The sequence below is a fragment of the Podarcis filfolensis genome, assembly GCF_964270895.1.
Source record: "Podarcis filfolensis genome assembly, chromosome: 4".
Taxonomy (NCBI): domain Eukaryota; kingdom Metazoa; phylum Chordata; class Lepidosauria; order Squamata; family Lacertidae; genus Podarcis; species Podarcis filfolensis.
In genome coordinates this window covers 64,277,586-64,293,775 of record NC_139607.1, presented here as the reverse complement: position 1 = coordinate 64,293,775, position 16,190 = coordinate 64,277,586, and the positions used below count along the sequence as shown (strand labels likewise).

The window sequence follows — 16,190 nt, the reverse complement described above, 5'->3', positions numbered from 1 at the left end:
GAAATAGTACCTTGGGTTAAGAACTTTGCTTCAGGATGAGAACAGAAATCGTGCTCCGGCGGCCCGGCGGCAGCGGGAGTCCCCATTAGCTAAAGTGGTGCTTCAGGTTAAGAACAGTTTCAGTTTAAGAACGGACCTCCAGAACGAATTAAGTACTTAACCCGAGGTACCACTGTATTGGTAAACCACTCTGGGAATTGTTTTTAAATGCATGGTATTAGTCTATATGTGAAAAGATTTGCAACATTTCCTGGGTGTCCTTCTCTGTTCTTTCTGTTCCTTGCATTGTTGCTTTGTGTCAGAGTGAAGCTGATCTAAAGAGAGACAAGCCAGTATTGTTTTGCAATCACTACGCACTGTTGTAAGGCAACATGTAACAAAGGATGGAGAGTGCCAGATTCTTTCCTCCTAAATTTAAATGATAAAGTTCCACTGAAGCAGTATTCCAAGATCAGTGTTTACTTAAAGGATTGTATCCTGTTTTCTTTGAAACTCCAGATGGCTCACATTAAAACAAAAATCATAAGTGCATAATTTAAAATACTTTTACACTAAACGTTGCAGTGCCAACATGCACAATGAATTTCATTAATATAGCCTACAAGTTAAAAACACAGCTTTTGCATTGTTTTCAAAATTTAAACAGCTGTCTAAAATTCTTAGAAAAATTGGGCAGAGAAATAACAATTGTTAAAAAAAAATATTAAAAAACAATAGCACCCCCCTGAAATGGTGGGATTGGTGCAAATGGTTTGCCAGGTATCCTATTGCCCTTTTCTTCAAAGTACAATGCAAAATGGCAGCCCTGGAAGCAGCAGAAGGGAACTTTGGGGCAAATTTCTACAGCATGAACTGTGCAAATCCAACTTCAGTGGTGCCTGATCAGTTCCCAGATGTTTTCAGCAGATTCACTGTGGATGTCATATGTTGGTTCTATCAGCCACAAGTCACTTGTAGGACCCAAAGATCATCTTCTGCTGCAAGGAGTCCTTCTGTTTCATGAGCGGAAGGGTAACTTTTGGATTCCACAGTCTCCATTAGATCCACTTCACAGACTACTGTTAATACGTCTGCAGATAATTTTGGCTCAACTCTATTTTAAACCATCATGTGGGAGGTCAGAAATAACCAGATGTAAACATGGATGGACCTGAAGTGCTGTGGTGTTTGGACATCTGATGCACTTCCGTTCGTCCCACTGGGTGGCTGGCAGGGGAAAAGGAGAGCAGCCAAAGAGGAAGAGTAGGAGCATGTCTCAGAGAAGGCAAAGGCAAGGTTCAAAGAGGCCCTGCTATATTCAGAAAGAAGGAAGAAAGGTCAGGTTCAGCCCAGTGCTGAGCCACACTGGAGTTCAGGAAAGAGGGGAAACTAGTTGAGGGACTTGAGGGGTTATCTGGGAGATTATGATGATGAAGAGAGATTATGTTTGTGTCACTTAGCGATACCCTGTGATGAACGAAGTCTTGGACTCCAGAGAGAGAGAGAGAGAGAGAGAAGGATCCCATACTCCAAAATAAGAAGCTGGCTAGGCCTCTGAGGGCTTTCTTATTTATTGAAAGTTTCCTGTTTCTGGCACCCCTGATGAGATAAAACCTGCTGTGCCAATACTGACTCCCTCCTCAAGCATGTTCACTTAGCATGTATGCTCTTTGTACCCATTTGCACAGGTGCCCTCCGGAAATCCCAAATTGGCCATGTTAGTTGGTAGGAGGTTCCTCTCTGCTTCTGCTCTCACAATCCTAAAACCTGAGGTTGCTCAATGAAATCAGTTGGCAGAAGATGTAGTGCATGTCACACACAATGTATATAAAGTGTGGTAATGGCCTTGGGTTTAGATGGGACTACATAAATATCAGTGTAGTAGGAGTGAGTAAGGCTATCAAAGGATGTTAGTCATAATGGCTAAGACTGCAGTCCCGGGGCCAAGTACAACTAAATTCAGTTTGGCTTATTTCTACGTAAACATGCATAGGATTGCGTATAATTGGAACTTCCACTTCAGAAGCAGTTTATGTTAGTTTCTGTTTCCTCACTGAGCAGCTGCTTGCAGTCATAGGACTGTTTACATTCCAGAGTCCAGATACTGTTGGATTCTCACAGGAAAGGGAGACGGGATGTGACGTTACTGGTTTCTTGTTTCTTTCGTTCAGTTGCTTTCTGCTTCTCATAGAGAGAACATGTATATTTCTTTGCTCTCTGCATAGCTTAGTAATAAAGCATGGCGAGTAGCCCATACTATCTCATCCTTGCGTTGTGGACTTTGTTGTTTTAATGCTCTGCTGGGTGGGCTCAAAGAAGATGGGCCATATCAGCTCGGACGACCAGAGCTGAAATTCCAATATTTTTAACACCAGTTGTTATAGGGGAGGGCAGCATCAGGGGTCTCTATGCCCTGCTTTGGGCTTCTCAGAAGCAAATGATTGGCTCCAACTTGGTCTGATCCAAGACCAGAAACATATACTACTTATATTCTTGTATGTGTGCATAATACATTATAAAAATGCATTTTTTTGTTTTTTGTTTTTGCACACCCATTAGTATTTCATTGCCAATGCTTAGCATTCTTCTCATCATTCAAAGGAGAAAACAAACACTTAGAAACGACCATTTGTTTGCGGTTCTGTAGCTTCTTGGGACATTTAAACCCCATCCCACTATTAATGAACTGTAGAAAAGGCTTAGATAAAATATCTTAGTTCTTGGAGAGTCAGAGTGAGAGGCTTTTGTTTTTCTATTTGCTGATATTCAGATGGGAGGCTTATTCCCTTAGAGGGGGATGCAAAACTAGAACAGGAAAGGGATTAGGGGCTGCCTATAAATTATGCAACACCTTGGTGGCTGCCTTATCCCCAGGAATTATGTGAGAAGGGTAGCTTTTTATGCGGCAAGAGTAAAGCTCTTGAAAATCATGAAATATGGGTTATTTAAGAGCAAATAGATGTTTATGGGTAATCCTACATAACTGAGATAACTTAAAACATTCCTACTTCACTAGCCTGTTGACAAATTTATTTCAAAAGTTTTATTTGCGCATTTTGTGCAATATTTCTTAAAACTGCAGAAGTAGAAAATAACTACCGTAATCATACAGACAGAGCAACATCTGAATCTTTCCGGTTGAGGCAGAAAACACATATATTCTGATTTAGATAAATAAAAGTGAGCATTCAGTTTCACAAGATTTTTCATAAGTGCATTTGTAGAAAACCAAGACTTTATCAAAAGGTTGCTCACTGGCATCACACTGCTTGCGTGTGGTGGTTATACTGTATGTCTTCTTGTTAATTAATCAAATATCTGACACAATTAAGTACATTTCCCCGTCACTTTCCTATCCCAGAAGTCTTGTTTTTTGTTTTATAAAGTAGATATGTTGTGACAGGATGTTTTAATCCATTTTAACTGCAGAAACCTAAATTTCTGGCATGTTATTTAAATCTCTCCTGCAAAATACTGACAGTTTGGAGGTGGCCAGAATATCTCCGCCCCCCCCCCCCTTAGGACAAGAAATGGGAAGATTCCCTACCATCAGATTTCAGAAAGGATCGTTTTGTCATCACCAGCTAGGGAAATACACCTTCTTACTTTATCAGTTCATGCCTCCTGTCTGTGTATGTGTTGATGGGATACGTTTACAATCCCATTGTTGGAAAGGACACCAAGGGTCATCTAGTCCAACCCCCGCAATGCAGTAATTTCAACTAAATCATACATGGCAGGTGGCCATCCAACATCTGCTTAAAAACCTCCAAGGAAAGAGAGCCCACTGCCTCTCATGGAAGCCTGCTCCACTGTTGAAGAGCTCGTACTGTCAGAAAGTTCTTCCTGATATTTATCCAGAATCTCCTTTCTTGTAACTTTGAATCCATTGGTTTGGGTCCTAGCCTCCAGAGCAGGAAAAAACAAACTTGCTTCATCTTCCATGTGACAACCCTATAGGATAGAATAAAATAGCTGCAAGCAGAGTGGGTGAAAAGCCTCTGTGGAGAGGAAAGTCTGACTCCACGCGAGGTGAGGGCCCTGCTGGATGACATGCTACTTTAGGTCAGTTTTAGTGATCTCTTCTGCCTCAGCAAAAATGCATTAGACAAGGTGATATGGATGTGAAAGTTAGAGGAATCCTTCAAGTGAATTTCTACTTAAAATATGATAAAGATATGATAGTTAAAAGAACCACTGATTTTATATTGTTTTGCTGAAAAGCTGCCAATCATATATCAGCAACTACAGTGGTACCTTGGGTTACAGATGCTTCAGATTACATACGCTTCAGGTTACAGACTCCACTAACCCAGAAATATTACCTTGGGTTAAGAACTTTGCTTCAGGATGAGAACAGAAATCGCACGGCGGTGGTGCAGCTGCAGCAGGAGGCCCCATTTGTTAAAGTGGTACCTCAGGTTAAGAACAGTTTCAGGTTAAGAACGGACCTCAAGAACTAATTAAGTTCTTAACCTGAGGTACCACTGTACTTGTGATTAAAACAGGTGTTGGTATCTTTGATATGTTGTGGGATGCTGTTATCCCACAACATAGTCCATTGAAATGCTAAACTGCAGATTAGCAACTGGCACTCTCTGGAGAGTAGATGTCTTATCACATCCCCTGTCACCAAAGCAGAAGTGAAGACTTGTGTGGAGGAAGTGGTAGTTTGGGGAAGAAGGCTTCACAGCAGACACTCTTGTTGCCTGCTCCCTCAGAGTTATAGGTCTATTATCTGATCCTGTGGTTGCCAAATCAATAGTGGTGGTCTGAGTATGATCAGACAGAGGAAGTAAGGTTGGGTGAAGAAACTGCGTTTCAAGCAGCTGCAATGAATAGCGTCTGAGGTCGCTTCTACACAGACTCCTTTCTGTGGAACTGCCATCCTCTACCCATTTACTTTTTATAGAGAATTCCAGATGATGTTGCTAAATAAATGCAGTCAAATATTTTCTTTGTTGTCTACCCTCCCGTATTTCTTTCAGACTTGATTTGTGGCGGTGGGCTTCTTTCCCTTTTTGCAACAACATGTAATTGCAGCACCAGCTGTTCTAGTGTGAACAGGCAAAGTGCTATTGAAGCTTTTGGGGGCTCCTGTGCCTACAATTAAAAGTGCCTTGTTTGCAGGTCCTGCCCATATTATTGCTTCATGTTGATCCTGACTGGGAGATTAGTGATGAATAGCAGGCGTAGCACCAACAGCCAGCCAGGTCAGACATTGGCTGAAGGCCCCAGGGGCTCAGTAGGGTCCTTCATTGGCCTAACCCAGCTGCCTGCTGCTGGGTCCTTTGGTGGCCAAAGAGCAGAGAGCAGGTAGCAGTACTACTCTTGAATGGAAGCTGAACTTGGCTGTCCAATCTCAATAGGCCAGGGACAGGCATTGCACTTGGGGGAAGTTAAGATGGTGGGCAGCCACTGTGGATGGGAGCTGAGTTTGTCTGCCATTCAAAAGTGGTGTTACCACACACTCACTGATAAAGGAGCTGTCCATTTTCTGATATGGTGACATTTGTATAATTGTATTGAAAATTTAATAAAAATTATTCCTGTCCAAGCAGGAAGGATATATGCAAAGAGGGTTTCTCCTCATGGCATGGCTTCTCCCTGCCCCTTCTTTCACTTGCACTAGGGACTTCTGAGGCTGCTTGTGTTGCTCGCAAACATACCTACTGCCAACACCTGCCTCATAGTTGGCCCTGAACCCCTTCCCACACAGCTTGCCACCAAAAACCCTCTCAACCCCTTGCAGCTCCCTAACCTCATCCCTTCTTTGCTTCTGTCGCTGTTGCCACTGGGGGGGGGGGATGAAGGAGAGAAAGTTGACAAGGTGGTGATGGCGGCAGGACAAAGTGGAGAGCAACTTTCTTCCCTTCATTCCCCTCCCCTCCCCACACCAGTGGTGATGGCAGCAACAACAGGAGGAATCTGGGAAGAACTTCCTGGGCCACCTGCCTGCCTGTTCCACTGGTCTGTTTGCTCACCTGCCTCCCTGTGGTGTCTGTCTGCCCTCCCTCTTCTTCCTACCCCAGCCTGGCAGGAAGTGCATGGAAAGGCCTGCCTGGGCCACCTGTCTGCCTGCTCTCTTCTTCGTTGTTTATTTGTTCAGCAGCATGATGACGGAAAGGGCAAATGTAGTATATAGAGAAAAATGGCCCGAGGGGAAAGGGTTAGGCACTCCTTCCTCTGCTTCTTCTCCAGTCAGATACCTAATCCCTGACCCCTTATTGCCTTTCAGTAACAATAAAAAGCCATTGGGAGACTGGCCATGTGTTTCTCAGAGTTTCATTAGTTTGGCCAATTCAGAACAAAGGACTCTGGCTCTTTGGCAAGAGCACGGTGTGACACACAGCCTAAATCTTTGCTTTATATGAGGGGCCAAGGTCCCACCATCCTGCTGCAGGCTTGACTCCTGACACCTATAAACAAATCAATAAGCAAACAGTGGGTGGTATTCATTGGGTGGTATTAAAATTAATGGACCTAACTTTGCCATGTTGACTAATTTCAATGGACCTGCTCTGAGTAAAACTTAACAGAATAGCACACATAGTAGTAGTAATATGAAAGGGGTAGAACAAAGTAACTCCTTATTTATTTTTTGTCATGATTTGTGAATGCCTGTTTCTGATGGAGTGGTAGTTCCCGTCTGCATCTTCAGTGTGCTGTAACTCGCCCCCCCCCCCAGCCTTTCTGTCTCAAGGCCACATGGCACTGTTAGCAGCCTTTGAGTCTCCTCTGCCCAGTCCTACTCCCCTCCTTTAATGCTATTTAGAAGTGGTGCTTGTTGTCCAAAGATTTCCCCATCATTCCTTCTCACTCGCCAGCCTCGGCCACATGCTGCTAACAAAGGATACCGGCACAATTCAAAGGCCTCCGTTACTAAGGTTTCTATGGTAACAGCCTGCTTGGCGGTCTGTGTTGCCTGTTAAAACTTTGATCTCTGCAAATAGCTGCTGCTGTTCTTCCCTTGATTGACAAAACAAGAAAGAGAGGGGTGGGCAGAAAAGAAGAAGTTTATTTCTAGCAGAGGGAGGAAAGAGGAATTCATTACATGGTCACACTCTCCCAATAAATCTCTCAGTAGCTTCCTGGATGCCCCTCTGATTTACAAGAGACGCGTTTCCTCTCTACATCGTTTTTATGCTCTTATGGGATCATGTCTAAATGTTGAGGCCCAACGAGTGCTACGGTTTTGCCAAATAGCCACACGTTGCCACCGCTAGAAGAACAATAGTTCCTTTTTCCCATTAGAGAGCTGCAGAACCAGACTGCTGTAATCCAATATGTCCAAAAACAATGTTATCATAAATTCCTATTCTGTGCTTAGCTGCACTTGCTATTTTACTGTGTTTACATTTGCATGTTTTCACCCCCTCACGCTGACCATCCATGATGTTTTTTAAACCTTTTTTGTGTGTCTTGTCTCATAGGATGTTTCCCTTTTTCCATAACCTACTTACCTCTTGTCTCATTTATTTTTCCTTTGTCAAAATTTTACAACTTCTCTTCATCCTTCCCCATATTTGAGTTTGCCCTTCTGATTTATTCCCCTGCCATTTGGATCAGTATATCTTTTCTTTGCTTTAACACTGTAACTCACTTCCCCGTATCTGGTCTTTTCTCTGCTTTGTACATGCTATGCCAGATCAGTGCCTGCTCCTTCTCTGTAGACTTTGCTGCCCACTCCTTGCAACTTGATTATGTGTCTGGCTCAAACTTCCGTTGATGGTTTAAGGCAGCAGGTGCATTTAGGGAAATGGCAGAGAGGCAGCTGCTGGATGTACTTATACAAAAGGTATAATCAGCAGTGCAGCGTGAATAGAGACAATGACAGCATGTCCTAGATTTTCTTTTTATTATTGAAACAAGGACAAATTTGCCATTTGGAAATAACCATCTGGGACAATCCTAATAAACTGGGCCATCTAGTCAGCCTAGCAGGAGGATAGTTGCTATGAGTTACTGACACATGAAAACAGGAGGGCTTGGAGCCCGCAACGATAAAAATATGTTTATGGGGAGGTGAAATACACTGAAATCTATGCTACTGTTGCAATTGATTTATCAAATGTCTGCAGTTCCCTTTCCAGCAAGAAATAGCAATAATAAACAGGAAGCCGAGATGGATGATCTGTTATCTGGATCGCTTAATATGCTATTTTCCCCTGCCAGCTTGTTCCTCCTCTGTACTCTCCTGCTTTTGATTTTGAATTGAGTTTGGCACCTCCACTAAGTGCCAGACTCAGATCTATTCCCAGTGTACAATTACGAGAAGAGGTGAATAAATGTCCTTGCTTACCTTTGTACAGGAACGAAGGTTAGCTCAGGTCACCATTTAACCTGAGGAAGTTATCCCTTAAAGAAGATGGTCATGAGGCGAGGGTTTGACTGCCTCTTTTGGAGTAAGGTACAACGACCCCAAGCTTCTTTTAATTGCACCAATGTCAGTTTCTGCTCTCACACAATTTGGGGGCAGGGGAAGAAAAGAGAGAGACCCCTGGATGTACCCAAAAATGTTGGTTGCCCCTTGGCTGGAAGCCTGAATGCTCATGCTCTCATTCTGCATCACTGTGGTTGGGAAGCAAATAGCAACTGAATGTTGGCAGTGGAATAGACTTGTGTGTTTCCTCAAGCAGATTGCCGAAACCAAAACCTTTAAGAATATTAGAGCTGCATCCTGGCAGCCCTTGTGTATTTGTTGACCGTACCCTTCAAATTTCTATCCCCCCCCAAATATAGTCCCATAAAAGTAACCTTTTGTGTCACATCTGCCTTGCGCCTGGATTATCAAATTTCTAAATGTGCAAAATGTCTCAATTTTCTGCCTGAAAATTTCCAAGAGGTATTCAGACCTCTTCCTTCCTCACCCAGTGTGTTCTTTTGTCCTCGTTCGTTATATATTTTTGGTTCACTTGTTGCTCATCCCTGTGGGAGGAAAGTTGGCCTTCAATTAGCGAGCATTCATGACAGGCCCATGTGTTACCTCCCCCCTACCGTTGCTGTGGTTACCACTGGTATGAACAAGAGCGGCTGGGTCAGCTGTAGTGTTTTTCAGCAGCCTACTTAACAGCCGGTATTAAAAACTAGGATCAGGGGGAGGTTCTGTGAAGGGGGGTGGAATTACGCAGCATTGGGAAGAGCGGTTATCTTTGAATTAATGCAGCTTGTGTAAAAGGAGGGAGGAATCAAAATGCTGAAAGGTGGGCGATGGCACAGTTATTTAGTGCTGTTTAATTTCTGTTGGAATATTCAAGTCATCAGGTTCAGATCTAGGCATGGCCTCTGCCCCGCCTCCACCTCACCCCCGTGCTTTGAACTAGCCCCCAAGGAGAGAGCTTAGTGAATTCCTTTAGAGATTGAATTCTTCACACTAGACAGGGTGGTGGGCAGGAGGGAAGGGCGAGAAGAAATCTGTGAGACGAGAACAAAACACACACAGTCTTTCGGCGGGTGTGTGTGCTTTGTCTGAAGTGTATGCTATATTCTGGAATCTGACTGTAAACCGTTCTGTGAGGGAGTGTGGAGGGTGCAGCATGGTTCCTGGCAATCGAGGCCGATCTGACTGTTTTGACAGGATGTGCTGGAATACAGGGGTTGGTAGGTTGGCTACCACATCTGTTTTGTTTTGGAGACCAGATCACAGTTTGAGAGTGCTTGGGATGTTCAGTTCTCCAGATCTTTAGGCATTCACACTTGGCCTCAAGCAATTCCCTAACTGGAAAACATGACCCCACGCTCCAGGTATCTGCAGGCTTCTCCTACCTGGTAGCCTCTGATAGTTTTGGCCCACAACTATCAGCCCTGGCCAAAATGTTCAATGGTCAGGGGCAATGGGGTTAGCAGTAAAAAAACACTTGGAGGGCACCAGGTCAGAAAAGACTGGTTTAGAAGTTTTCTCTCCCTACATATTTGCTTTTTGTGACTGAAAGTCATAAACATACATGCAACTGAGACTAGTGTTTAGTGCAGCTGCTGTTTTAAATGTGTATGAAGGGTCGAACTAGATGAAATGTGGGAGATTTGTGATGGGATCTCCCAATGTTTAGTTTCTCTTTAAAGGGAAGGGGAGAATTGAATCAGGACTGCCATGTTGTTTCGAAGCCTTTCGCCCATGCCATTTTCCTGATCAGTACCTTTCACAGCAAGTAAAATAGGAACTTTGGAGGGACACAGTTAGATCAAGAAAATGCTACACTGTGAAGGAGTAGCACCCTTTTCCAGCATAACAGTGCTCATATCCTCACCAGGTGTCTTAAACCATGGATTTGGGACCTTGTAGGGATAGCAGTAGAAAAGAGAGCAGGATTTGGTAGGAAGAAGCACTCTGAATAGTAAGAGTTAAAGATCCCTTCCCTGTTGCGTTGCTTCTCTAGTGCAAACTGCTTTCCCCTAGGAAAATGAGTTTCTGGCCTTTTGTTATGTGTGTAACATATAGCTCAGCCCAAAGATAGTTGCAGGAAAACTATTGGTGATAGAAACAATTATTGTTATAAGGAAACGTGAGCACATTATCTGCAGAATCAGTTTTGCGTTCCACTATGGCTCCAAGAGCCACTCATGATTGATGATGTTACAGTGGTGATATAACAGCAGCTTTGATGAAATGCAACAGGTAGGAAAGCATTACTAGACTTTAGAGTGCTTTTATTGTTGCTTTGACAATAGCCTCATGGTTAGGGGACCAGAAACATATGCTGTAGTCTTAATAAGTATAGCCCTCTTTTTTATTCAATGGGGAAAACTAGAAGTAGAATTGAATTCCAGTTGGTGACCTTAGTCTAAACTTTGCTTAATGCAGAACTGGCTGACTGATGTGGAGACAGAGTTTGTATCTAGAATTCTATAGCCGGTGGCCTATAACTTCCTGAAGATAAAATATTGCCCTTTCTCATGAATGGATTCTAAATAAATACAGTAAAGCAAAATGGACTGATCTTATGGTCCATGCAGTTTATTTGGACAGTCACGTGGGATTAAGTCCCATTGAATCCAATAGCACTGCTAAATGAAGATGCATTAGGATTGCAGTATAAGTCTACTAAGAGCAAGTTGCAACATAACACTGTATTCAAGATGACTCTCCTTTTCTTGCCATTTCATGGTGCGCTTGTGGAGCTTCTGAGTGCCAAGAGACTTAATTCATACACATTTGTATCTGAACATTCTACTGTAGGTCATCCACAGTAATTTTGTGGATTATTTTGACACTGGGGTGGCTCCTTGTGGTGATTAACTTTTTGACCAATTAAGAAACCTGCAGGTCTCAGGATGATATCTAATCATGCTAATGAGCTGGCTCTTGAATTGGATATGAAAATGTTCGATTGCATCCATTTAATCAAGAGCTGTAACAAAATATAGATGCATAAATGTAGAAGGTGAATATGTTAAACTCTGTACAGGTTACTACTTACCATGCTGATAAAATTACATTTTCCTTGAAATTGGGCCAATATTTTGTATAGCTGGGGTATTCACAAGAGCCAGGATTGATGGTGGAAATCATTCAGCTCTTTGCATTTTCCATTTTAACTGAGATCTTATCAGTGCTTTAACTGCAACAAAAAATCCAGATTACAATGCTAATTTTAGGAATATCAGTTTTCTTTAAGAGACCTTATCCCCAACTCCCTGCATCTCCAGGTTTTTACCAGACATCTCTAAAAGTACCAGAGGCAGTCAAGGTTGGGATGACCCAAGCTGCTACTAACACAATTGTGGAGTACGCAGACAGTACTGTTTTACAATGTCAAGCCTTTCCTTTCTGTAAAGCACCGCTGAACCAGGTTGTTTCCATGTCAACTGGAAGCAATCTATGCAGGCTCAATGCAGAATTTATGACTGCTACCTATAATAAAGTCTCAAAAGGAATAGGCCATATATACTGAAAGTCTAGGCCAAAATGATTTTTTTGGTCTTGTTTCATTAAGATACATATGTATGCATGAAGCTAAACAATGTAATATGTATAGTTACTATTTCTCCTGTGAAGCAGTGCTTCCTGCAGCTATTTCCTATATCTACCCTTTACCTATTTTAAATCAGTATCAGTTTAAAGATGTGGAGAATGGGAACTGCATCCATTCCTGTACAGTTCACTGAGAAATAAGAAAGGGGAGAAACCACACATGAATCATACTACCGTATTTTTCGCCCTATAGGACGCACTTTTCCCCCTCCAAAAATGAAGGGGAAATCTGTGTGCGTCCTATGGGGCGAATACAGGCTTTCGCTGAAGCTTGGAGAGCAAGAAGGGTTGGTGCGCACCGACCCCTCTCGCTCTCCAGGCTTCAGGAAGCTATCAGCAAGCTTGGGGAGCCCGTGGATAGCAGCCTGCCGCCCGGCGCGCGGGGCGCCCTGAAGCAGAGTGCCCCCCGCGCCGGGCAGACATCTGCAGCCTGGGGAGCCCTGCGGGAGTTCCCGCAGGGCTCCCTAGGCTGCAGATAGCAGCCTGCTGCACGGAGCGTGGGGCGCGCTGAAACAGAGCGCCCCACGCTTCGGGCAGACATCGGCCAGCCCCACAAGCTCGGGGGACAGCGGGGAGGCGCAGCGCCGCCATCCCGCTGTTCCCCGACCTGGTTTGGTTTCCCCGACCTGGTTTTGGGGGGGAAAGAAAGGAAAAAGTTTTTTCCTTTATTTCCCCCCCAAAAAACTAGGTGCGTCCTATGGGACGGAGCGTCCTATGGGACGAAAAATACGGTAGTTCCTCATTTTTCTAATCTTAAATTCAGTTATCCACATTTACATATCACATTTCTTTTTTAAAAAAGAAAGTCCTCATGAAAATTCATCAGCATTTTAGCGTGAATTTCTCTTAATAATATTTTTGTACATAATCTCACCTAATAAACCCTTTTTGGTAGTACTTTTCTCTAACAGAATAAATTTTGTATGTTATTTTCAGTATTGTATGCCTTTTTATGCACACTTTACTCCAGCAGGTACATCTTTTTTTACACGTTACTTGGTAGGCAAAGTCCATTGCAAAATTTGGAATAATGCGAATTTTGCAGGATGGCTGTGGGTTTGTTCTTGTACTGTTTTGGAAGTGTGAATTCACTTCTAAATGTGAAACTGAATCAAATGTCTCCCCATCCCTAGCATAGAGACCTCATCATAACATAAGAGCAGGCTTCATGCTAAGGCAAGGGAGTGATTTTCCTGCACTAACCTCTCTCCTTCTTTCCCCTCCTCTGTCTTTTCTAGGCAGGACAGGGCTGCTTGCTGATCTCTTGCCCAGTTTTGCTGTGGAGATTATGCCAGGTACTCCGTCATCTAACACTTTATTCATTCTTCTTCTACTTTATCTTCCCATTCAACCACAGCATCTTGTGCATTCATCTGCTTGTGCATGTGCCCTTGATTCCCCGTCTTTTCCATAACTGCTTGCAACTAGCAATTGGGGAGAACAACCGGGGCTTTAGCAAGTGGCACGGAGCATGCAAAGACAACGGTGACTTTGTTGTTAGTCATGGGACCATTCACTTGGGTCACTTCCATACCAACCTGTCCATCAAGCATTCATAAAGATTTGTTTTTACAAAGTTTGCAGGGAGATTCTATGATGCCTGCTGTTTATTGAGTATTCTTTCTGATTTGTTTGTATGATGTTGCATCAATAATTAATAATAATAATAATAATAATAATAATAATAATAATAATAATTTATTATTTATACCCTGCCCATCTGGCTGGGTTTCCCCAGCCACTCTGGGCAGCTTTCAACAGAATACAGTGGTACCTCGGGTTACATACGCTTCAGGTTGCATACGCTTCAGGTTACAGACTCCGCTAACCCAGAAATAGGGCTTCAGGTTAAGAACTTTGCTTCAGGATGAGAACAGAAATCATGCTCCGGCGGCGCAGTGGCAGCGGGAGGCCCCATTAGCTAAAGTGGTGCTTCAGGTTAAGAACAGTTTCAGGTTAAGTACGGACCTCCGGAGCGAATTAAGTACTTAACCCGAGGTACCACTGTATTAAAATACAATAGTCTATTAAACATTAAAAGCTTCCCTAAACAGGGCTGCCTTCAGATGTCTTCTAAAAGTCTGGTAGTTGTTTTTCTCTTTGACATCTGGTGGGAGGGCGTTCCACAGGGCGGGCGCCACTACCGAGAAGGCCCTCTGCCTGGTTCCCTGTAGCTTTGCTTCTCGCAGTGTGGGAACCACCAGAAGGCCCTCGGTGCTGGACCTCAGTAGAATGATGGGGATGGAGACGCTCCTTCAGGTTTACTGGACCGAGGCTGTTTAGGGCTTTAAAGGTCAGCACCAACACTTTGAATTGTGCTCGGAAACGTACTGGGAGACAGGTGTTATGTGGTCTCAGCGGCCATTCCCAGTCACCAGCCTAGCTGCCACATTCTGTGGCATTCTATGAGAGATGGGCAAAAGCACTTTTCTTTTCTTGGGGCAGTACAATCTTTGGATAATTATAGCTTTATTTGGGTCTCCAGGTAAACATTAGCTATAATGGAAGCAATCTATAGATCATAGCATAGGTGCTGACTCCTAGGGGCTGAGGCAGTTTTTTATGAGGGGGCTGGGCCCCTGCCCCATTCTGCACTTTTGGTGATGTTTTCGTGACGTTTTCGGGTCATTTCCAGGTTCTGTATGATGCGTGTGTGCGTGGTTGTGTACTTATTGAACGTGCATAAATAGGGGGTTGACTGTATGGGGTGAAAGGTATTGAAGGTGGCCTTTCCTTCTAAGCATTAATAGATGTTTTCATTTATCAAATTCAATTGATTTACATGTCCTTTAGTATTCCCCAAAGACACTCATTCCAAGGTTTTTGTAAACACACACACGCAGTGAATTAATCTAAATAGTCTTAACTGGCTAATGGTCCTAACATTTTGACACATTTGCATCTCTCTCTTTCCAGAGTGGGTGTTTGTGGGCTTGGTGATCCTGGGGGTCTTCCTCTTCTTCCTCCTGGTTGGGATCTGCTGGTGCCAGTGCTGTCCTCATAGCTGCTGTTGCTACGTCCGCTGCCCCTGCTGCCCAGATACCTGCTGCTGTCCACGGGCACGTGAGTGACTTGTTCACAATGTGGACCAAATTGTGAAGCACTTTTTCATGTAGATACACCATCTTCCTTGCCGTATTCATTGCTAAAATGATATTTCTCCTCCTGTGCTTCTCATGGAACTGAAGGATCCAGCTGTCAGCCCTAAAGTATTGTTGCTCATTAAAATCAGGCTGACGAATTGCCTTGGGAACTGAGAAGCCAAACGTGTATTGGTTGACCTTTCACAGAGCCGAGTTTCATATGGATGTCAATCATCCATGGGGTGACTGCAAAATAGATTGGCTCTAATCCAGCCGCAGCTATCTTCAATTTGTGGGCTCTGGGTGGAGTTGAGCAGCTAGTTCTTATGAGGCTTTAAAACACCCTTTGAACAGCCCCTTGGAAAGAGGATTATCAGTATTCCTTCCTGCTAGCCTTTTGAAAAATCCATGAAGGCCTATCTATTTGTTCAGGCTTTCACTGGTTTGGATGAGAGGAGTATGTATCTGTATAGGGTTGGGCTCTATAGTAGAGCACCTGCTTTTCATGCAAAATGTCCCAGGTTCAAACTGGCACGCCCAGGTAGGACTGGGAAAGAACCCTTTCTTAAATCCTATAGAGCTGCTGTCAGTTAGTGTAGACAATGCTGAACTAGATGGACCAATGATCCAACTTGGTATAAGGCAGCTTCCTTGGGTCTCTTGCATCCAGTGGTGGCTTCCCATCAGTAGTAAGCAAATACACCTGTGCAAACTGGGGCACTCAATTTTGGTCTTATCTTCTACTGCAGCTGCTTTTTCCTTCTGGGAAACACCTCATGAGGGTTGGTGAACCCTCTGAACAGAAGGAAAATAATGTGGAGAGATACAGTAGATAGGGGGATTTTCAAAAGCCAGCAATGGAATCAACCCATTGTTTTTACTGTTAACTTTGAAAAGGTGGGTTGTTTTTTTTTTTTTAAAAAGTGACTGCATAATTACTGATGAATTTTGATGTCTCCTTGATGTTTGTGAGTGACTTCAGTCAACAGCAGAAGCCAAATGAACATATGTTAAATAAATCTAAAGATGGACCAGTCAGCTGAATGGTGACTGGATGTCCATAGCAATGCAGATGTAAATGAGCAGCCAGGTGTGCATCTTAAATCCATCTGGTTGCATGCACAGAAGCTTTCTTCCACACACAGATCTTGCTGGAT

At 43.5% G+C, this 16,190-nt stretch overlaps 1 protein-coding gene across 5 annotated transcripts in view; it reads left to right on the top strand.

Moving 5' to 3' along the window:
* ILDR2 (immunoglobulin like domain containing receptor 2) overlaps positions 1–16,190 on the top strand; it is a 37,301-nt gene that overhangs the window by 10,672 nt on the left and 10,439 nt on the right. For 3 of the 5 annotated variants that reach the window (XM_083611570.1, XM_083611569.1, XM_083611571.1), the window contains 2 exons: positions 13,189–13,245; positions 14,867–15,013. In XM_083611570.1, the coding sequence (XP_083467696.1) occupies positions 13,189–13,245; positions 14,867–15,013 (204 nt within the window). The remainder of the gene's footprint in view (positions 1–13,188; positions 13,246–14,866; positions 15,014–16,190) is intronic. The other 2 variants (XM_083611572.1, XM_083611573.1) reach the window with 1 other exon arrangement.